Source organism: Pleurodeles waltl, chromosome 6 (assembly GCF_031143425.1).
Source record: "Pleurodeles waltl isolate 20211129_DDA chromosome 6, aPleWal1.hap1.20221129, whole genome shotgun sequence".
NCBI classification, from domain to species: Eukaryota; Metazoa; Chordata; class Amphibia; order Caudata; family Salamandridae; genus Pleurodeles; species Pleurodeles waltl.
In genome coordinates, this window is record NC_090445.1 from 1086630328 (window position 1) to 1086650510 (window position 20183).

The window sequence follows — 20183 nt, forward strand, 5'->3', positions numbered from 1 at the left end:
GCCATGCATGGGGCCAACCTTTACAAAGCACCTCTGATTTATACAAGAGCAGATCATATTTAGTGTAAAACCACTTTCATGGCTGACTTTTATAACTCATTGGTGACCTCATGCACAATAGGCCTTCATACATTAAGCACAGGCAATTCTTATATGTGATTCTGCATAAGCAGTTATGATACAAGACCACTGATGCCTTGCACAGATAGGCTTTTTAATAAGGTTGTGACCTCCTTTAAAGCACGTCGAAAACAGTCAGACATGGAGAAAAAAACAAATAAAAACAGGTGGAGAGAAAGTAGACGAAATCTAGGCTGTTCAGAAAAGGGAAGCCAATGGGACAAAAAGTGAGTCAAAAGAAGGGAGACAAATAGGCAAACAGAATCGTGAGGTACAGTGAAGTGAAACCTACAAGGCAGGAGATCAGTGAGGGGAGGTGAAGGAAAATTAATAGCGATCGAGATCAGTGAAAAAAGCACTTAAGGCCAATAAATGATGAGGTCAGTGACAGTAAGGGAAGCGAGACCAATAAAGGGTAAGAGCATGTGGGGTGAGAGAATGAGGTGGAACTGAGGCAAAGTGAAGAGATTAATAGGATTAAGGTTAGTCCAAAATTGGCCAGGGCCTTAGGGAAAGAAAACAAATGTGGGAAGAAATCAGCGAGGTGAACAGAAGGGAGACCAAGGAGAAAAGGGCAGTGAGCTCAGGACTAGGGAGACATGTCAACAAGGAATTGGGAGACAACGATGGATGGGGAAAGAATATCTAAGAACGTTGGAAAAGGTCGGCACGTGGTAACGTGGGAATAATTATCGAAGTCAGACTTATTAGAGGACTAATGAAAACCTAAAGAGGACGAGATGTGCCAATGAACACAAGTTGCTAAATGGTACAATGATGAAGTAAAGGGCATCAGTGATTTATCAAATAAAAGGGTGCATTATTGTGGCATAAAACAGCAGGGAGACAGGGGAGTTCAGTGTGGGGAAAATATTACAATTACAGAAATGCAGAGAACTCTTGACCAATGGGAACATGTAAAATGGTAACGGCGGCAAGGTAGTGCATTAACATGAAAACGGAATCAATGCAGAATAATAGGACTCGAAAGGAAATGAGACAGTGATCACTGAGAAAGAAAAGAACCTATACACAAATCGTTTGGCTACGGAAAGGAGTTACCAGTATGTAGAGCAGTTTCCTCCCTTTGCCCTTCACCAGCTCTCACTTTGCTACCTTCTCCATTCACCAGCATTATCCGTCCCTTTGCCCAACGATACAAGCTTCATCTTCTCTTCTTTTCACCAAATTCACTCTTTCCTCCCACTTCCCCAGATCTAAGCCTTCCCTCCTTCTGTTGCTATCTTTTGTGCTTACTTTTTCATTTGTTTCTTCCTTACTCGCATTACATTTCATGTGACCCCCCCCCCCCACACCCTTGCCTTCCATCTTCCTAATTTCCTTCTTGCTCATCCTACACACCTTAACTACTTCTTTATGGCTAGCCATGTCCCTCTGACCACTCATCATGCTCACCTATCACAGTCCCGCCTCCTACTGTGGCCAAGCCAATCAGCAGGTACCGCTTCATCTTCTTTTTCTTTTCTCTCTTCTTCCGGGAAGCCTCTGCCATTCTGGTGAGATGGAGATTGTGTTAGATTCATGCAGAGGCAACAAACAAAGGGAAAAAAGGTAACTCCTCGATGCAGTTGATCAGAGAAAAGGCACATTACCTATTACTTGTTGGTGTAAATGCTATTAAACTAATATGTTCAAGATAGGAGCCTGCTCCATGGCCACAAAACGTGATAGACCACAAGTGACTGTTGTTTTTCTGAGAATCCACCCATCTTAGGTCAAACATTCTGATTGCTTAACATTTTCTTCTAAGGCTGTACCAGCCAAACCTCTCTGATGTGCCTACCTCACCCACCAAAGGCCTTTCTCGATCTCAAAAAGTATTCTGTACAAAAGGCTACAGGTGTACACATTTATCGACAGGGTGCCACCTTCTGATGGCATTGCAATGTGCGCAATGACATCAGCCTGCCCTGACACCAAAGATGCTTGCAGATCCTAATAAGCTAATTTAAATCAGTAGGAATATCCACATGGGACTAACCTGGCACTGAGTGTACAGAGCACCACCTTTGACTGAAGGCACATTCTGGGCACTCCAGCAGCAAGTCATGGCCACAGACAGTGATGATGATACCCAGATGGTCTACTCTGAACACAATTGAAAAGACACTACTTCATCTGCAGCACAACCTGGACAGTCCTACAGCTTGCCTTGGTCCCAAGAGGTGTGCTCAGAGCCCTATTTCCTTAGGCGGACACTGTGGACACTAACATAAGTCTTTCATGAACCCAGAGGTGCCTGGAAAGACCCATCTGCTGGCTGCAGCGCACCAGAGACACTGTCACATACCTTCTTCATGCTCAGGAATGTATGCAGAGCTTCGCCAATCGATGGCAGAACACAATGTGCTCACAGTGGCACAAAAAGGCCTCTCACACGGCCACCGTCGGACCACACTGGTTTGTGCAGAGCAGTCAGCTCATCATGGACACTAGCTAATGTCTTCCCTGATACCAAAGTGTTTTTTTGTGCATGTCTGCTCATGGCGACACACCACGGACACCAGCACTTTCCGTGCTAACAGAGATGTGTTCTGAGTGTCCTCTGTTGATGGATGCAGACCAGTTTCTATTGTACAGTGTGAGCATTTCACCATCGGTAGTTGGCATCACCCAGGGCCTGTCATACTGGCATGCTAAGTCCCCGCCTGCCGATGGCATACACTGCAGACAGCTCAAGCGACCCTTTTTTATCACCTTCCATTCTCATTTTACCCTATTTTATAGACAGCCTTGTAAGAGGACGCTTGTGACATCTTTCACAGGATAGGAGTTATTGGCTAGGGAGGATGATAGTATCATATTAAGTGGTGACTTTAGATGTTGCTTTCGTGCTACAGTCGTGAGTTACATACCTGACAAATCAGTCCTGACAGGCAGCAGAAAAGAAGCAAAGGAGAAAAACTGTTAAGTATCAAGTTTATTATCATCATTCCTTCACTCCATCAGTATGGACAAGTTTAATGTGTAGGAGCAGAAAGGCAGGGCAGATGTGGCATATGAATAACATTCAGGCTCAGGGGCATAACGCAGGCCCCTGCGGGCGCCGACACCCCTTCAGCAGCCCCCAAACCCTTCACAGAGGCCCACTCTGCCAATGCCAATGGATATCTGTGAGATATGCGAGAGTCAGGGGCCCCTCCTCACATTCTGCAGGGGCACGGCATCAATTTACACGACGCCACTGTTCAAGCTGCATCTTCTACAAAGCCCATGGCTTTCAGTATTCAGGGTAAGAGTCAGAGGTGTGGTGAGGCTTAGGTTTTGAGGTGTGGATGGGGGAGTGTTGAGAGAAGGGAATTTGTAGGGGGTTGGGGGTTGATGTTGATGTTAGCTCAGTTGCTCTGAGTGAAGGAACTAAAGAGGAGCCCAGTTAGTAGGCAATGTGGTTTGAGTAGAGCGCTCTGTGAGGGTGGACTGGGTTGTATTGGATAGAGTACATGAGACCTTGCTCAGAGAATAAGGTCTATGGGTCCTGCCAGATGGAATTACTGAGTAGTGTTGAGTGAGAAAGGCCAAGGGTTGTGCAAGGGGCATGCAGAACCAGGTCCACAGGCTGTGCTGTCGGGGCTAAAAGGAGGGTTGCTATGTAAGTGTGTCTTTTCTGTATGGCTCAGTGAAGTAGGCCTTTGGAAGAAATCAGGAGTGTTCTAGATAGCGGGCCTTGATGGATTGAGAATATGAGAGGTGATAGTTCACCAAGGCCTTCTGGTTGAGCTACGTGGAGTACCTAAAGAGATGTTCTGTGAATGATGGTTATGTGTTGTTCTGGGGGAGCTTTGTAAACAAAGTGTTTTGGGTCTTCATGTGTAGTTCATGCAGTGATAGTCTGTAAGTGAGGGCACAAATGGCTGTGTTACTGCAAATCGTTAATAGGATGACCATGCGTCCCAGATTTGCCAAGACAGACCTGTTTTTTTACCAGCTGTAAATTTTGGCAAACTTGCCTTAGGTGCTGGTTTTTAGAGGGGGCCACTGAAAACAGTGAAAGGCACTTATTCAGGTGTGCTAAAGCTGCGCTAGGTAGCAGTGGTTATAAGTAAGCAATTTTATTAACAGTGCTGGTAATAAAATTACATTTTATTTCTTTTCATAGTGCCTCTTCTGTGTTCCGATGTTGATTGGAGCTGTCAATCCGCGCCACTAAGTTGATGTAAAACTGTAGTCTTTCATCTATTTTTGCAAAATGTCCCTGTTTGTGGTTCTCGAAATCTGGTCACCCTAATCGTTAAGCACTTTAAGAGTAATATCGTGTGATTAATCTTGGAGTGATTAATTTCAGACCCTATTTTTTTATTGTTTTTATAGCTATCACATGATATTTTACCCTGGAATTTCGAGGATGATATCTGAATTTCCTTTTTTAAAACACTTATTGCGGCAGGGGAACCCTATATTCCACCTCCCTATCTTTAACATTACTATTAAATCCATTTACCCTCCCCCTTATTGTTACTAATTGTTACTCAGGTTTACCTCTGTCTCGTTATACTTAACTATACCTTTCTTGATTCTACAATTTTCAATGTCTTCATTTAGAGTACATTTTTCCCATATTTTGTATTCAGTGGTAAGTGACCTGAAAAGTAAATTTTCCTGGGCTAGTCTAAGAACACAAGAAGTGCCCATTTAGGAAGGCTTATGGGTTGTGCTGGATTGAGTGTAATATGGCGTTCTCAACCAGTGAAGGCTACTGGCTATGCTGAGGAGCAGGTGATTGGGGTCCACAGTTGTGCTGGGTGGAGAACCTGTGGGTTGTTCATCGACTGAATCTTGTAGGATGTTCTCTGGGAATTGTTTAATGAAGACTGGAATATTGCAACTGCTCGGAAGAGGGCCCTCGGGTGAGATGTTCAATGGTCTATAGGTGCTGGAAGTGTTGCCATGGGTGAAGGGGGAACGAAGTGTTGGGAAGTTTAATCTGCGATGAGTGGGAACCTGAGGACTGGTTGATAGGGTTTTTTTCTGTGTGGTGAGTGGGGTGAATGCTGTTGAATGAGAGCGGACATGTGAGTGGAAGACTCAAATGTGAACCAGTTATGGATAATATAAAGCCTGTTGACGAGAAGTGCATGGTGAGCGAGAACACTGGCAGCTGGGAGAGAATGGACTTCAAACATAGGAGGAAGATACTGGATGCTAGGCCTGACATTCTAACACTGGAAATAGAAATAAAAACGTGGAGACTTGTGAGAAGATAAAATTACACCATGTTCCCTGTAAAAGTATCAGTGAGCTGGTGTTTGTTTTTGGGTGGGGGGAAGTGCTTTAGTGAACGCTGTAAACATGTTGTCGGCAGGGTCGTGATGTGCGCTCTATTCAGGACCTCTACCAACCCTCTTTTGCAAACAAAACATCCACGTCAGCACACACACACAAATATACAATACATACACGAGGCAGTAGCTGAGTCGTGGGAAATTTATAAGCCATAAACTTTATTGATTTTAGAAATGTTATTTCCTGGGCAGGGATCTGTATTCCCTTTCAACAACCTTCTGAGAATCACAGAAGAGTGGCTAACAAATAAAAACACAGCCACCATAGAAGAGGCAGTAATGCACTATGGAGCTCAAGGCCGGACTGGCCGTATCAGGCATCAGGCGTTTCCCCGGAGGCTGGAAGGTTGGGGCCGCTTTCGTTATTAGGGGCTGGTTTAAAAGCAGTGCAGCAGTTTTAAAAGCTCTGCAGAAGTCTTTGTGCATCCAACAGTTTTCAGGCAACAACAAAAATGCCAAGATTACTCTGATGATTAATGTACCTGCTGGAAAGAGAGAGTTTTGTCTAGTGGCAGTTTTGACTCATCTAAGTTACAGAAGAGGGCTTACAGAACAGTATTCTCAGTAACTCAGTGGATAATGCTTTTGTCACACAGCTCATTTTGTTACTGTGCAGTTCATAAGTTACAATCATAATTTAGCATGGTGAGCTATGAACTGCCATCAAAGAGCCTCATGTAAACTGCATGGTACAGAGTAAAAAGGTATGTTTTTTCCTCAGTCTTTGATTACCCTAATTTTGCTGAAAATGGTTGGTTTGGGTAGAAATAAATAGGTGTTGGTAAAGTCACCCCTAACCATTGTGTTAAGTTCTGAATCCTGAGTTTATGCTTTCCCAGATCAAGCACTACTAAAAACGCCCACCAGTGTGGATGACATGTGAATCCTACACCTTGTAGTCCCACTTTGTCTTATGTAACATTTTCTAAAAACTAATTTACACATGTATGATTCATTGTCTCTGTATGCCTGTGTGGTATAAAGTGCTCCAAGACCCTATGTTGGTAAGAAAGATGCTATAAAACAAATGAAATACATGTGAGTGAAGTGCTATGGAGAGATGAGGCACTGTTAGAGGGTAACAGTATCACTGAAGAGCTCCAATAAAGATTGCTGTGTCCTAGTGCACTGCAAGACCATCATTTACTATGCTTTAAAAACGAATACATTTGAATATATGATGAAAAATGTATTATAGCTTGCACAGCTTTTGCCATTTTAACCAATTCCCCACCCCCCCTCCCGAAGTGCCACTGTAGTAGGCAGGCTCACCCACTATGCACCCTATGGGGGCTGGTCTGAAAATTTGCCAGGGCTGCTGTGGGTTCCCAGTCCAGCCCTGTTGGTGCTCTCTTCATGTAAACATCTTTCTGCTACCACAGCTTTGTTCTGCCATCCAGAGGGGAGGATAGCCCCAGCATGAGTCTGCATTTCCTGTGGCTTTTATGGTGCAGCAAAAGCCGCAGAACAGGGGTGGTCTTGCCTATAAGAAGATCACATCTTCAAGAAGAAACCAAAATGCATTTTAAGGGCTTCTTCTAGGGCGATAAAAATAGAGACAGACATACAAACTACAGGTGTCACCTTTAGACTAGTGAGATGTGCAAATAAAGATGTAGCACATACACGAGTACTTCTATATTGAGGTAATGGGATAGCTGCAGCTTCAGGTTAGGTTTTGCATATCAGAATAAATGGACTACACTACTTAGAAGTGCTGTCCGGTGTTGTTGCTGTGATTTTCCAGGTACATGATGATTGGTAAACCACACACTGATTATTCGAAATAGTCTAGCAGTATCCAAGTCACTGGGAGACCTAACAATACTACACTAAGAAAATGTGCAGCTAACACTTCTCTGAATGATCTGAAAGCAGAGGAGAACTGGAGAAGGAATGAAATAAAAAAATTAACATAATAGTGACATGTTCAACAAGAAATAGTATGTACTGTTATGCATGGGTGCTCTGAAGACCCTCCTGTTGATCTCCTGTATGAGAGTCCCCTAGTCAGGTTCTAATTTAAAATTGATATCAAACAATTTGGCAGGGGTGAATGCCAATAAAGATGATCTAGACTAGCTACAGTTGCAGAATGAACATGATGGAATTTTTGTAGGAATCTTCGGATAACTAGGTTTCTGAGCTAATAGTTGCATGTCTTAAAATCAAAGTGGCATGAATAGTAAGAAAGGAAGATAATCTCAGGGTGAAGGCACACATGCAAAACTGATTGTTGCTTGGAACCAGGTGAAGTGGCAAATGTGTCTGGTTTTACACCTGAAGTTAGGTAGAATTCAGAAGAGCAAAGCAGATCTAATCTTTGTCAATACCTATATATCTGCATACAAGGCATTTGACAAAGGCTTGTTCATAAAGTCGGACAATGAAACATTTGAAACTTATATGTATTAACCTTCTTTGGTGCTAAGAGATGGGAAAACCAAGTTATTAATGAATGCTTTAGCCACAGATATTTTGGTACACTAGACTATGTTTTGGGATTTCAACATGGTAGTTTTAAACAATGTGGATGATAAAAGAGGAAAGCCCTTACAGATACTTTGGGCAAGACATGAGAATTGTAAACTGGGAGATTAGTAGATATTCCATAACTGACTATATACTACTAGATGCACGTTCCTTTGTGGTGTGAAGTTCTTGCTTTGATTTTCTTTTTTATCTCTTGAAGAATCCTTTCACATTCACGGTTACCACAACCCTTTGATGTGGACATAAAGATCTCCCCTTAAATGTTCAACTGATACAGGATCTTCACTCGATGCCAGAATGGTTGGTCCAGCTAAAAGATTGTATTGCTATGACAATGTCAATGTAAATAGGAGGGTTCATTTAGTTAAGAAAATGGTTAACAAACAGGGAACCTCCCATATTAAAACTGGCCACCTGGGTGTAAAGACAGAATATCTCTCTGCACGATGCTCAGAACCCACTGTAACCTTTAAAGTTTCTGCATTGTGTCTTAGTTAAAGGCTGAAATATGCCTTAATATCAAGTGGAAAAAACATGAGAACACTAATGCCAAAGCGCATATTCTAGGTATATGAAGCAAGGTCTTATGGGTTAGTTAAACTGAATTAATTAAAGTGCTAAAAAGTACTCAGAAGAGGCACAGGATGCGTGATGGTGTAAAAACAAACCTAAAAGATGGATTGTAGGTAATTAGGGGTCTCTGGAAGAGTCTGGTGTACAAGATGGTTTGACACCTGAATTTTTCACAGACAACCGATGACCCAGTTTTATTTAAGCGATGTTCAACAATGCTTGAAAATATAAATACTGCCCCAACAGCAGTTCTTCCAAGACACACAATTTGATAGGATAATTCACAGATGGCATCTCTCACGCACAGGAAAGGTCCTTAGCATGAGTTAGGGTAGAAAATACTCGGATCTGTGGTACTAATAAATGTTAGAGAATATTATGGCCGTTAATAGAGTTCTTTTCCTGCACACTGAATGATGGTGTTATTTCATATATTATTTTATATATATATGGAAAATGTCACTTACCCAGTGTACATCTGTTCGTGGCATCTAGTGCTGCAGATTCACATGCTATGCATTATTCCACCATCTAGTGTTGGGGTTGGAGTGTTACAAGTTGTTTTTCTTCGAAGAAGTCTTTTCGGAGTAACGGATCCATTGACTCCTACTCTCGGTCATACTGTGCATGGGTATCAACTCAACTGTTAGATTGTTTTACCGCAAAAGGGTGTAGGAAGGAGTGATAGAGGGCAATAATATAAATGTTGTAGAGAAATAGTAAGTAAGAATAGATGTCCATGCAAATGTAAATGTATCTACATTTGTACAAAACAGAAAAAACTACAATGACTACAGGCTTCCGGGGTGGAGGGAGGGTGTATGTGAATCTGCAGCACTACATGCCACAAACAGATGTACACTGGGTAAGTGACATTTTCCGTTCAATGGCATGTGTAGCTGCAGATACACATGCTATGTATAGACTACAAAGCAGTTACTCTCCCCAAAAATTGCGGTGGCTAGCCTGTAGGAGTTGGAGTTGTTTGAAATAATGTTCTTAAGACAGCTTGACCAACATTGGCCTGTTGCTTTGAAAATACATCTACACAATAATGTTTTGTAAATGTATGTGGAGTAGACCACGTGGCATATGTCTGCCATTTGTATGTTTCCTATGAATGCCATAGATGCACCTTTCTTCCTAGTGGAATGTGCTTTAGGTGTGACTAAAAGTTGTCTTTTGCCTTAATGTAACATGTTTGTATACATTTAGCAATCCATCTTGCCAACCCTTGCTTAGAGATAGGATTCCCTTTATGTGGTTGTTGAAATGCAACGAAAAGCTGTTTTATTTTTTTGAATTCTTTGGTTCTATCTACATAGTACATTAGAGCTCTTTTAAGGTCTTTCTGTAATTGAATCTGGCTGTGGAAACAAAACTGGCAATTCCACTGTTTGGTTTATGTGAAAAGGTGATACCACTTTTGGCAGAACTTTGGGATTTGTTCAAGGTACAACTTTATGCTTGTGTACTTGGAAAAAAAGTTCTTCAAGAGTGACTGCTTGTATTTCACTAACTCTTCGCAATGAAGTAATGGCACTAGGAACGCAACTTTCCATGTTGAGAATTGAATCTCATAAGAATGCATGGGTTCAAAAGGTGGGCCCATCTGTCTGGTGAGTACAATATTTAGATTCAAAGTAGGAACGGGTGGTGTTCTAGGGGGAATAATACGTTTTAGTCCTTCCATGAAGGCTTTTATAACTGGGACTCTAAAGAGAGAGGTATTTTGAATAGTTTGCAAGTATGCTGATATTACAGTAAGATGGATTTTAATGGATGGGAAAGTTAGATTTGACTTCTGCAAATGAAGTAGATAGCATACAATAACTTGTATTGATGCTGTAAGTGGATCAGTATTTTTAGATTGACAGTAGTAATCAAATCTTTTCCATTTGTTAGCATAGCATTGCCTAGTTGTAGGCGTACGTGCTTGTTTGAGAACTTCCATGCATTCTAAAGGAAGTTTTAAGTATCCAAATTCTGTGCCTTCAGGAGCCAAATCACTAAGTTGAGAGCACTAGGATTTTGATGTCTGAATTGTCCTTTGTTTTGTGTTAACAAATCCGGTCTGTTTGGAAGTTTGGAGTGAGGTACTACTGACAGGTCTAGGAGTGCTGTGTACCAATGTTGTTGTGCCCACGTTGGGGCTATGAGTATCATGGTGAGAGAGGTCTGACGAAGTTTGTTAACCAGAAAGGAAAGTAGTGGGAGAGGGGGAAAAGCGTAAGCAAATATCCCTGACCAGTTGATCCATAGAGCATTCCCTTGGATAGAGGATGTGGGTGTCTGGATGCGAGGTTTTGGCATTTTGAGTTTTCGCTTGTTGCGAATAGGGCTATTTCTGGTGTTCCCTAATTTTGAAAGTACTGTTGAAGTACCTGAAAGTGAATATCCCATTCGTGTGTCTGTTGGTGTGTCCTGCTTAGGAGATCTTCTAGCTGATTGTGTATTCCTGGAATGTATTCTGCTAATAGATGAATGTGATTGGGAATTTCCCATTTCCATATTGTTTGGGCGAGAAGGGACAGTTGAGATGAATGTGTCCTGCCTTGTTTCTTCAGGTAATACATGGTCGTCATATTCTCTGTTTTTATCAGAACAATCTTGTGTTTGAGAAGGGGTTGGAACGCTTTTTTTAGGCAAGGAACACAGCTAATAATTCTAAATGGTTTATGTGAAAATTTTGCTGTTTTGAATCACATTCCCCTTGAATGGTAAGGTTGTTGAGATGAGCTCCCCAACCTATCATTGATGCATTTGTTGTTATTGTGGTCTGAGGCACAGGTTCTTGAAATGACCGCCCCTTCATTAAATTGCTGAGATTCCTCCACTGAAGGGACTTGTGCGTTTGGCAGTCCAACAACACTAGATATTGCAATTGGCCCTGTGCTTGAGACCATTTTGTGAGAGGCACTGTGTAGTACCCTCATGTTTAGTCTTGAATGCAGTACTATTGCTATGCAGGATGCCATCATTCCTAATAGTTTCATGATAAATGTTAGTGTATTGTTGATTTGGCTGCATTTGCGATATGAGATTTTGGAAAGCTTCTATCCTCTGTGTATTTGAATAGGCTAAGGCTGTTTGCTTATTTAAAATAGCACCTAGGTAAGGTTGCATGTATGCAGGCTGAAGATGGGATTTTTGGTAGTGGAGAGTGAACCCTAGTGTATGGAGGGTCTCTATTACGTATTGAGTGTGTTGTTGGCATTGTATAAAATTGATTGATTTTATTAGCCAATCATCTAGATATGGAAATATGCTGCCTTCTTAGGTAGGCTGCTACTACTGCAAGACATTTTGTGAATACCCTTGGAGCTGTTGTTATGCCGAATGGTAGAACTTTGAATTGATAATGTTTTCCTGCTATCACAAACCTTAGGTATTTTCTGTGAGCTGGATGGATGGGTATAAGGAAATACGCATCTTGGAGTTCTAATGCAGTCATGCAATCTGGTTTTTGTAGTAGTGGGATGACGTCCTGCAGTTACCATGTGAAAGTGTTCTGACAAGATATATAGATTTAGGGATTGGAGGTCTAGGATGGGCCTGAGAGTGCCATCCTTTTTGGGAAGGAGGAAGTATAGTGAGTATACTCCTGTTCCTTGTTGAGAATGTGGGACCAATTCTATTGCCTGTTTTAGTAGTAGCGATTGTACTTCTTGCTGTAATAGAACATTGTGTTCTGGGGACAACTTGTGGTAACGTGGAGGAATGTTTGGGGGGGGGGGGTAGAAATCAATTCTAGGCAATATCCATCGCGGATAATTGGCAATACCCAATGGTCTGTGGTGATATTTTGCCAATGGGAGTGGAACTACTGCAGTCTGCCCCCCACAGGAGATGTGTGGGGTTAAGGGATGGTATATAAGTCACTGTTTAGATGGGTTAGTGCCTTGTTGGGTGGTCTAGTGGGTGGTCGCGAAAAAGAAAGCTGTGGTGAATGAGGGGGAGAAGTATAGATGGGTAATGGCTTCTCCTTCTGTTTATAAATCTTTGCTGGTGGCGGAGCAGTGTCTAAATGTTCTTAAAAGGACAACTTTCTCTTGGTCTGTAGAGGAGGTGCAGTAATTATTCTGCCAGTCTCTTTATGGGTGTGAATTCTTGATTGTCGTTCATCCATGATCTCAAGGATAGGTTGGACCTCAGTGTCCTCAGAAAAATGATCATAAGGTCTATAAGACTGTTCTTCCAGTGATTTTGAGCTCTGTTTAAGATGGCTCAAAAGTCTTTGCTCTTCTGAATAAGAAGACTTTTTTGGCCCCGAAGATGGTAGTTTTTTTGGGCCCGAAAATACAGCCGGATGTTTCGGCCCCAAAGCAGTGCGTCGAGGCTTCGACTCCGAGGAGGGAGGACGCTTGCTTGGGTCGGAAGTTGAACTTTTTATGCACTTACTCAACTCCTATACCAAAGGAGGAGTGGCCTTTTTCGAAGCCGAACCTGAAGGTCAGTCGACAAGAGTTTTTTTCGGGTCGAACCATGGCTCTCTGGCAGTGATGTACCCACACCCTTCGAGGACTTTTTATAAGTGGGCGCAGGGGCAGACATACTCACCTGCTGACCAGCAGTGATAGGCCTATTTTCTTCCGATTCTTCTCCAGAGTCGGTGTCTCTGATGGAAACCGCCGTCTGTGCCTGTTCTTCCTCCATGGTGTCGAGATGTTCTGCACTCTTCAATGCCATTTCCAATCTTCTGGCTCTCCGATTATGCACGGTCTTCTTGAAATGAAACGATCAACAGGCCTCGCAAACCTCTTCTTTGTGATCGCGAGAAAGACACAGATTACATACAAGGTGTTGGTCTATGTATTGAAATTTCACGTGGCATCAGGGACAAAATTTAACTGGAGTCCGATCCATCAGGCTTCTACGCGGTAGGCCCGAACAGGCCCAAGTCGGGCGCACGCGCCCAGAAGGGCGAAGTTTAGTTTTCAATGGTACTATCGTTTCGAGGCTAGGTGGAAACGCAATCGAAACAATAACAACGATTAAGGGAGTTTTCTAAAGTTTCCAATTCAAAATCTCGTAGCAAGAGGTAACACGTCCGAACCCGACAGCCGAAAGAAAACAATCTAACAACGGAGTCGATGCCCATGCGCAGTATGACCGAGAGGAGGAGTCACTTGAACCTGTGACTCCGAAAAGGCTTCTTAGAAGAAAAACAACTGGTAACACTCCGAGCCCAACACTAGATGTCGGAATAAGGCATAGCATGTGTATCTGCAGCTACACATGCCATCGAACATTTATATTTATACATATATATACACACACACAGAGGAGTTGTAGGGCTGACCATTCGGTTAGCCTCATATTTCTTTTAGGTATTTCAAGGAATGCAGGTATATTCTGGAAAGCCAACAAGCTGACCGGAGAGGTAGATTTACACCATGATATGAGGTTTGATTTAGGGAAGCATTGTCAACCATATGACATTTCTCTTTATCACTAAAAAATGTGCTCACTGAAAAACACCTCACCACGTAAAACACAAACATGCTTCTCTCTCGTAATCAGGTGGCCTACATTATTCTACATCTATTGTACAATTGACTCCGCTCCTTGTCGTGACATCCTAGGTCCACTATCTTTGACTCCCTCCCTCTACTCTTATTCTCTTCTGTCAGCTCTAATTCTACGCCACGTACTATGTTTGTCTCCTCATCTTACTGCAAGTTCTTTCCCCAGTCAACACTCCACTTACAATGCCTACAAAACCATGAATTAAAGCAGTCCTACACTGATGTTCTTTTACACTGCTACGTGCATGAAAAGCAACTTGTTTATTGAATTTAAATAACTAGTAAAAATAGTATTGATGCTTCAGGGTTGTGTTTCCTATATAATGTTTTTACAATGGTTGAACGTCCAGTGTCATTTCATGTAAGCTATCAATGTGTAACTTGACTGCACTAAGATTAACTCATGTAATCCTACACTGATATGAACATATCTACACTTGTAAGCGTACTGTCTGTACTTAAAACAACCTGATTGTTGAAACTAATCACCACTATGTCAAAATTACTACAGACTGCCAAATTCTATGATTGTACCCTCGCCAGTAATATGTTACCCATTTGGGTATAGTTCGTGTTTTATAAGATGATTCAAAATAACATTTTTAAAATCTTAATCGCAAAGGCCTTCATTGGCATATGAGAAACGTGTTTTCTGATACATTATAGTACCTCTAGGAGTACTCCAAGGCCAACTAAGTTTTAGTCAAGGTCTTTTAAAATCGTAGCATGGGGCACTGGCCAAAATATTAATCTTTGTGTGGCACTGCCATTGTCAGCTTCAGACACATGGAATTTGCAAAGAGAAAAAATTCTGAAGCATGCAGAGTTATGCTTGGTGGGCTGATATCTCTATCCTTCAGCTATGAGTAAAATATTTGAAAGAATGTATATCTGGGTTTGATATGAAAGTAAGATCAGTATGGGAATAACATCAGGGGTCATGCAGCAAGCTTCAAAATATATGACATTTAATAACACATTTTAAGACCTGCACTCCTACTTCAACCTCTGCAATGAGTGGAGGTATAAGTGTCGATTGTGGTAACAAGGAGTGGAACAAAAACTCTACTAAATCACTAATCACAAATGGTTAAATCCATACCAAACTCAAATGCATAAAAAACACGAGGAGATGATCCTTATCCTGATTCATTAAATTATGATGCTTATGGGTCAGAGTCAATCTTAATCACATTCTTTTTTCTCTCCTTTTCTCAGTATTTCTCGCAGACCTTATCTCCAATTACTACACTATATTGGGTTGAGTGCCACCACCAAAGTGTGGTAGGCCCGCCAGACATTGCAGTACCGGTCTGACAAGGGACCTGAAAAGGACCATTTTGCACTCCATAGGTATTTGAGATAGCCTCCCAGACTCTGTAACTTATGTAGATATTTCAATGTATACAGTCTCCAACTTTAAAGGCTACGCCCAGGGAAATAGTGATGATAATAAAGTGAAGAACGGGGTTTCCTAGGACAAAAATCGATCATTCCTGTTCAAATTCCTCACCTCTGCTTAGAGGATGAACACCGGCAAAGAAGGGGTAGGAGGAACAGCGTTGAGACTGCAAGGATTTTTTTACAGTAAAACTAAGTACACATTCAACCTCCTGCTCAAGTATACAAGCCTTTTAACTGACTCTGACTTCTCCATTTCGCAGTGTGAGGCATCTAATAAAGTGGAAAACGGAAGAGTAATAAAAACAAAAATAGGTGATGGGCCCTTGTGTCACAAATGTGCTACCCCTACTATTAATTTGTAGAGACCCTAGGATCAGACTTCAATGCAAATGATACAACATTGTTACCTGCACGGGTTACCCATTTTTCTAACAGTACATTTGAAATAAGCACAAAACAGATCTATCGGTTAAAGGAACTCATTGGTGATATGTCCAATTTGAACCTTTCTATCTTCCCCTTTCTAGTAAATCAGAAAATATCTGGAGAACACCGCACTTTCACATTCAAAAATGGACACTTCTTCCACCACATCCTTTCTTAGAAGGGTCACTAACTTCTTTCGTAGAAAAGGTAGATATTCCATCCAGCAGAACCCCAGCCGGAAAAGCATTTGCAGTGGGAACTCAATAAACTAGAAGCTGTGGCCAGGACCATGACCTATAGCGCCCTACCATGGTATCCGATTTCTTCCCATCCTAGAATAACAAATCCTAGAATAACATCTTGAGCCTTGCCTCCCATCAAGGTGCTATTGGGAACGTGCACTGGAAGCCGTCACTGTTTGCACTGCTTCTCTTCACTGAAGGTAAGGGAGAACTGTTAAGAATGCTCTATTCCTCTGCTTACTTGGCACCTATTGGCAACAGACTGATCGGACTACAGTCTATCCGAGAATTCAATCAGATGATCGAGTCTTCAAGCCAAAAGAGCAAAGTGGGGGATGGGGTGGGGTCAGGGAGTTGGATGCAGGGCCTGGTCTGGCATTGTGCTGACCCCACCCAAGCCTCCCCATCCTCCTTGCACTCCACTGTCCAAGTCCATGCCCCTGCTCCTTCTTTAGAGCCCTGTGTGGCAGGTGTTTTGCCACTGCCCTTCCCGCCTGCCCAGAACAGTTAGCTTGCTGCCCCATCCACCTCCTCCATACGCTCTGTTGTCAGAGTCCATGCACAAGCCTCCTCTCTCCTGTCCTAAATGGTCTGATGTGCTGCCACTGCCCTCCATCTAGCTTGATGTCCCTGCCCACTCCTCCATTGCCTAATTCTATGCCCTATCATCGCCCTCATGTTTACCGTCTGTGATTAGCTTGCTGCCCATGTCCTCGTTCCCCTTGCCCTCTGATGTCTGTGTGCTTGCCCTCTTATGAACTCTGAGCGTTCTGCTGAGCTAACACTGCCCCTCCCACCTGCCTAGCATTGTCAGTTGACTGCCTCCTGCCACCTCCACCCTGCCTGTTCAAGTTCTATGCCCCATCCCCTCCCTCCAGTCGTCCATGGTCCATTTTGGTGCCACTTCCTTCTGCCTCCATGCTCTGTTGTGCTGTAACTGCTCCTCCCGCCTACCCTGTGTGGTCAGCTTGCTGCCCCCGACCCCCTCCCACTTTCCCTCTGTTGTCTGTCCATATGCCATTATGGTCTCACTTGTGCCTTTCATGGTGTGTTATGCTTCTAGTGCTCATCCCACCTGCCCTCCATAGTCAGCTTGCTGCTCCAGCCCTGCCCTCTAGCCCTCTGTTTTTCATGTGCAGGCCCCTATACCATCCCTCCTGTCTTGTCCGTTGTCATGCCCCTGTCCCTTCCCTCCTGCCCTTCATGGTCCATTAGGGAGCAACTGTCCCTCCTGTCTGTCCGCTATACTTAGCTTGCTGGACTTGACTCTTTTCCCTCTGCTCTCTGTTGTCCATGGCATTGACCCTGTCCACTCCCTATTGCTTTCCATGGTCCATTGTGCTGCACTGCCGTCCCTCTCGCCCTGGTGGTGTATTGTGTTGCTGCAACCCCTGATGTCTGCCCTGTAAGGTCCATTTGGTGCCCCTGCCCAGTTCCCTCCCTCCCTCTGTTATCTGAGTTCATTTGATTTCCCTATCCCATTCCTCCTGCCCTCAGTGATCAATTGTATCATACTTTCCAACATTTTGAACATGGTAAGAGGGAGATTTTGAAAACAAAACTGGGAAATTGATTTTCCTCATTGACTTACATTGAAAAATAGGAGCTTTTAGGCGGGATACTGATTAAAAAAAGCCCTTTTGGGATTACAAACATTAGGATTCTCCTGCCTGAATCAGGTCTATTGCCATGCATGGTTGTAATACCATTGCCTCTTCCTTCTGCCCTCAAGGGTCTGTTATATTGCTGCAGCCTCTTGCCTGACCTGCATGGTTGGTTTGTTGCTCCTGCCCCTCTTTCTCCTGCCCTCCATGGTCTGCTGTGCTGCCACTGCCCCTCCTGTCTGCCCAGCTTGGTCAACCTGCCGCCTCTGCACCCTCCTCCCAGCCCTCAATTATCCGAGCCCGTGCCCCTGACATATGCCTCCCCACAGTATTCTAATGAACAACTAGAATACTAACAGTCTATATTTATTACAAAAGTGTGGCACGCTTGATGTCATCTTGATGTAATCAAAAAACTTTAATACCTAAAGCATTTCCATTAGAAATTATATTAATCGGAGGGTCTTATTCCCATAGAAATTATGGTTAGTGCACTAAAAAACTAAAATGAGGACATATTTCTTGAGTTCTTAAATAGCGACAAAGCAATTTAAAATTATTTGCTATTTTTATTAACCAAAATGAATGTGTCCTTGTGTAATGTAACTGATGCTCATGTAAAGCACTCCAATACCTTCCAGTCAAGTCTGCGCTATATAAACTGCAAAAACAAATAACTAAAAAATTATGTATTTTGACACCTGTCATTGGGCTACACTGGTGCTACATTTGGGTGATATATGTGCTACATTTGGGCTCTTTTTCACTGGTTGCCATCTTGGAAGACTTTTTTGTTATGAAGCTCACTAACTTTCCTTATTTACTGCAGTATCCTCAGTAGAAAATGCTTTCAGTTTTCCACTTTGATTCCATCAAGATGGTGTTCAGATGTGCCACATTTTTGGCATAAATTTAGAATGCTTGCACTCTAGGTGCTCATTGGAACACTGTAAGCTGCTGATCACTAGGAAGGAAACTGGCAGTCTGTTGCTAGTGTAGAAAATGCATTTTTCAGTCTGTATTTTGGAATATTTTATTGAAACAGAAGAGAAAGATATTTGAGAACTCACTTAAAACATGTCCTAATTTAACTTCCTAGAGCACTAACCATAATTTATATTACAAAATGAACTCTCTCATTTTGTTCCTTTCTAAATTAAATGTTTTAAGTTTTAAACAGTATGATTCAATCAAGATGGCTTCAGGTGTGCCACACTTTTGTCACAGGTCAGATTGTTAGTGCTCTAGATGTTGTTTAGAAAACTCTGGGATGCTCTAGTAGGACACAAGGGAATCAACTGACAGGCTGCTCCTGTTGGAAGTACTTGTTTTACTGAGAATGTCCGACTTCATTCTCATATGGCTCAGAAAGATAGTGTGAATTTACAGAAAATATGCTCTCATTTTAGCTTCTGGAGCACCTTCAATCACACCTATGGAAAAATCATGAGAAAACAGTTTCCTCTCAAACATGATTCATAAAATCCCAGGAGAAGGCTTTTTCACAGGGTAAAATCATCTTAGAACACACCACAATTTCTTAAATATGTATGGTACCACCAACAAATAATTTATATTGTAACTAAAATCTGTTATCACCCTTTTTATGTTCTCCTTTTTGTGACATTCAAAACTTGCCATTCACTACCATGCATTTCAAAGGGTGATATCATGTATATTGGTCCCAAGATGGCTGCCAGCAATTGCTGGCTGATGCGCTGACAGCCAATCAGATCTCACCATTAATCTGTGCTTAGGCTCTTCCCAGATATGCAAATTTAACTTCCTTTGAATATCCTCAAAATATCTTTAAAACTACTAAGCGGATTTATACCACATAACAAAAAGGGTGCCTTCTGGATCAAGAGCTACCTTTCTGCCAAACTTAGTGTAATTCCGTTGAGTGGTTCGAGATGCAGTGATGTCTAAAATCTCTATGGAAATTAACCTGGGATACTCACTTTTTGACCCCTCCCCCCTTTGTCTCAGACCCTGCTTGATGGATCACCCAGAAACTTTCCATGCCCAACAAAACCCTAGAGGACACTTTTTTGGGGGAAATTTCATGAAGAGTTGTCAAATGGAGCCAAAGATATAGCCAAGTCAAAAACCCTTTTCCTGTGGAAACTACATTCCAACTGCCAGTAGGTAAAAAATGCATATATATATATTTTTTTTCCATTACCGAAAGTTACTTTCCGGCACAAGTTATAATTTCTTCAGATACGCTTTCAAGTAGCACAACTGAAGGAAATTATTACCTCCAACTGCACATGAGCTTACTGCTCCCTGCCCCAATTACTCAACAAAAGGTTGTCTCCTTAAAGGCAGACTTTCTTAGGAGATCTACAACCCTGATTAACAAACAAAAGCTGATATTACTTTCAACATTTAAACAAAATAAGGAAATTACTATCAAGGAAGAATTAGCTAAAAATATCTTACACAAGTATGCAGGAGCAATAAAATGGGTGGTTGTCATTTAAAATTAAA

The 20183-nt window shown here is 42.3% G+C and overlaps 1 protein-coding gene across 4 annotated transcripts in view; it reads right to left on the minus strand.

Annotated features, from left to right (window-relative positions):
• Positions 1-20183, minus strand: part of TMCO4 (transmembrane and coiled-coil domains 4) — a 488865-nt gene that overhangs the window by 282593 nt on the left and 186089 nt on the right. For all 4 annotated transcript variants that reach the window (XM_069240165.1, XM_069240164.1, XM_069240166.1 and 1 more), the window contains one exon: positions 1537-1634. In XM_069240165.1, coding sequence (XP_069096266.1) covers positions 1537-1634 — 98 coding nt within the window. The remainder of the gene's footprint in view (positions 1-1536; positions 1635-20183) is intronic.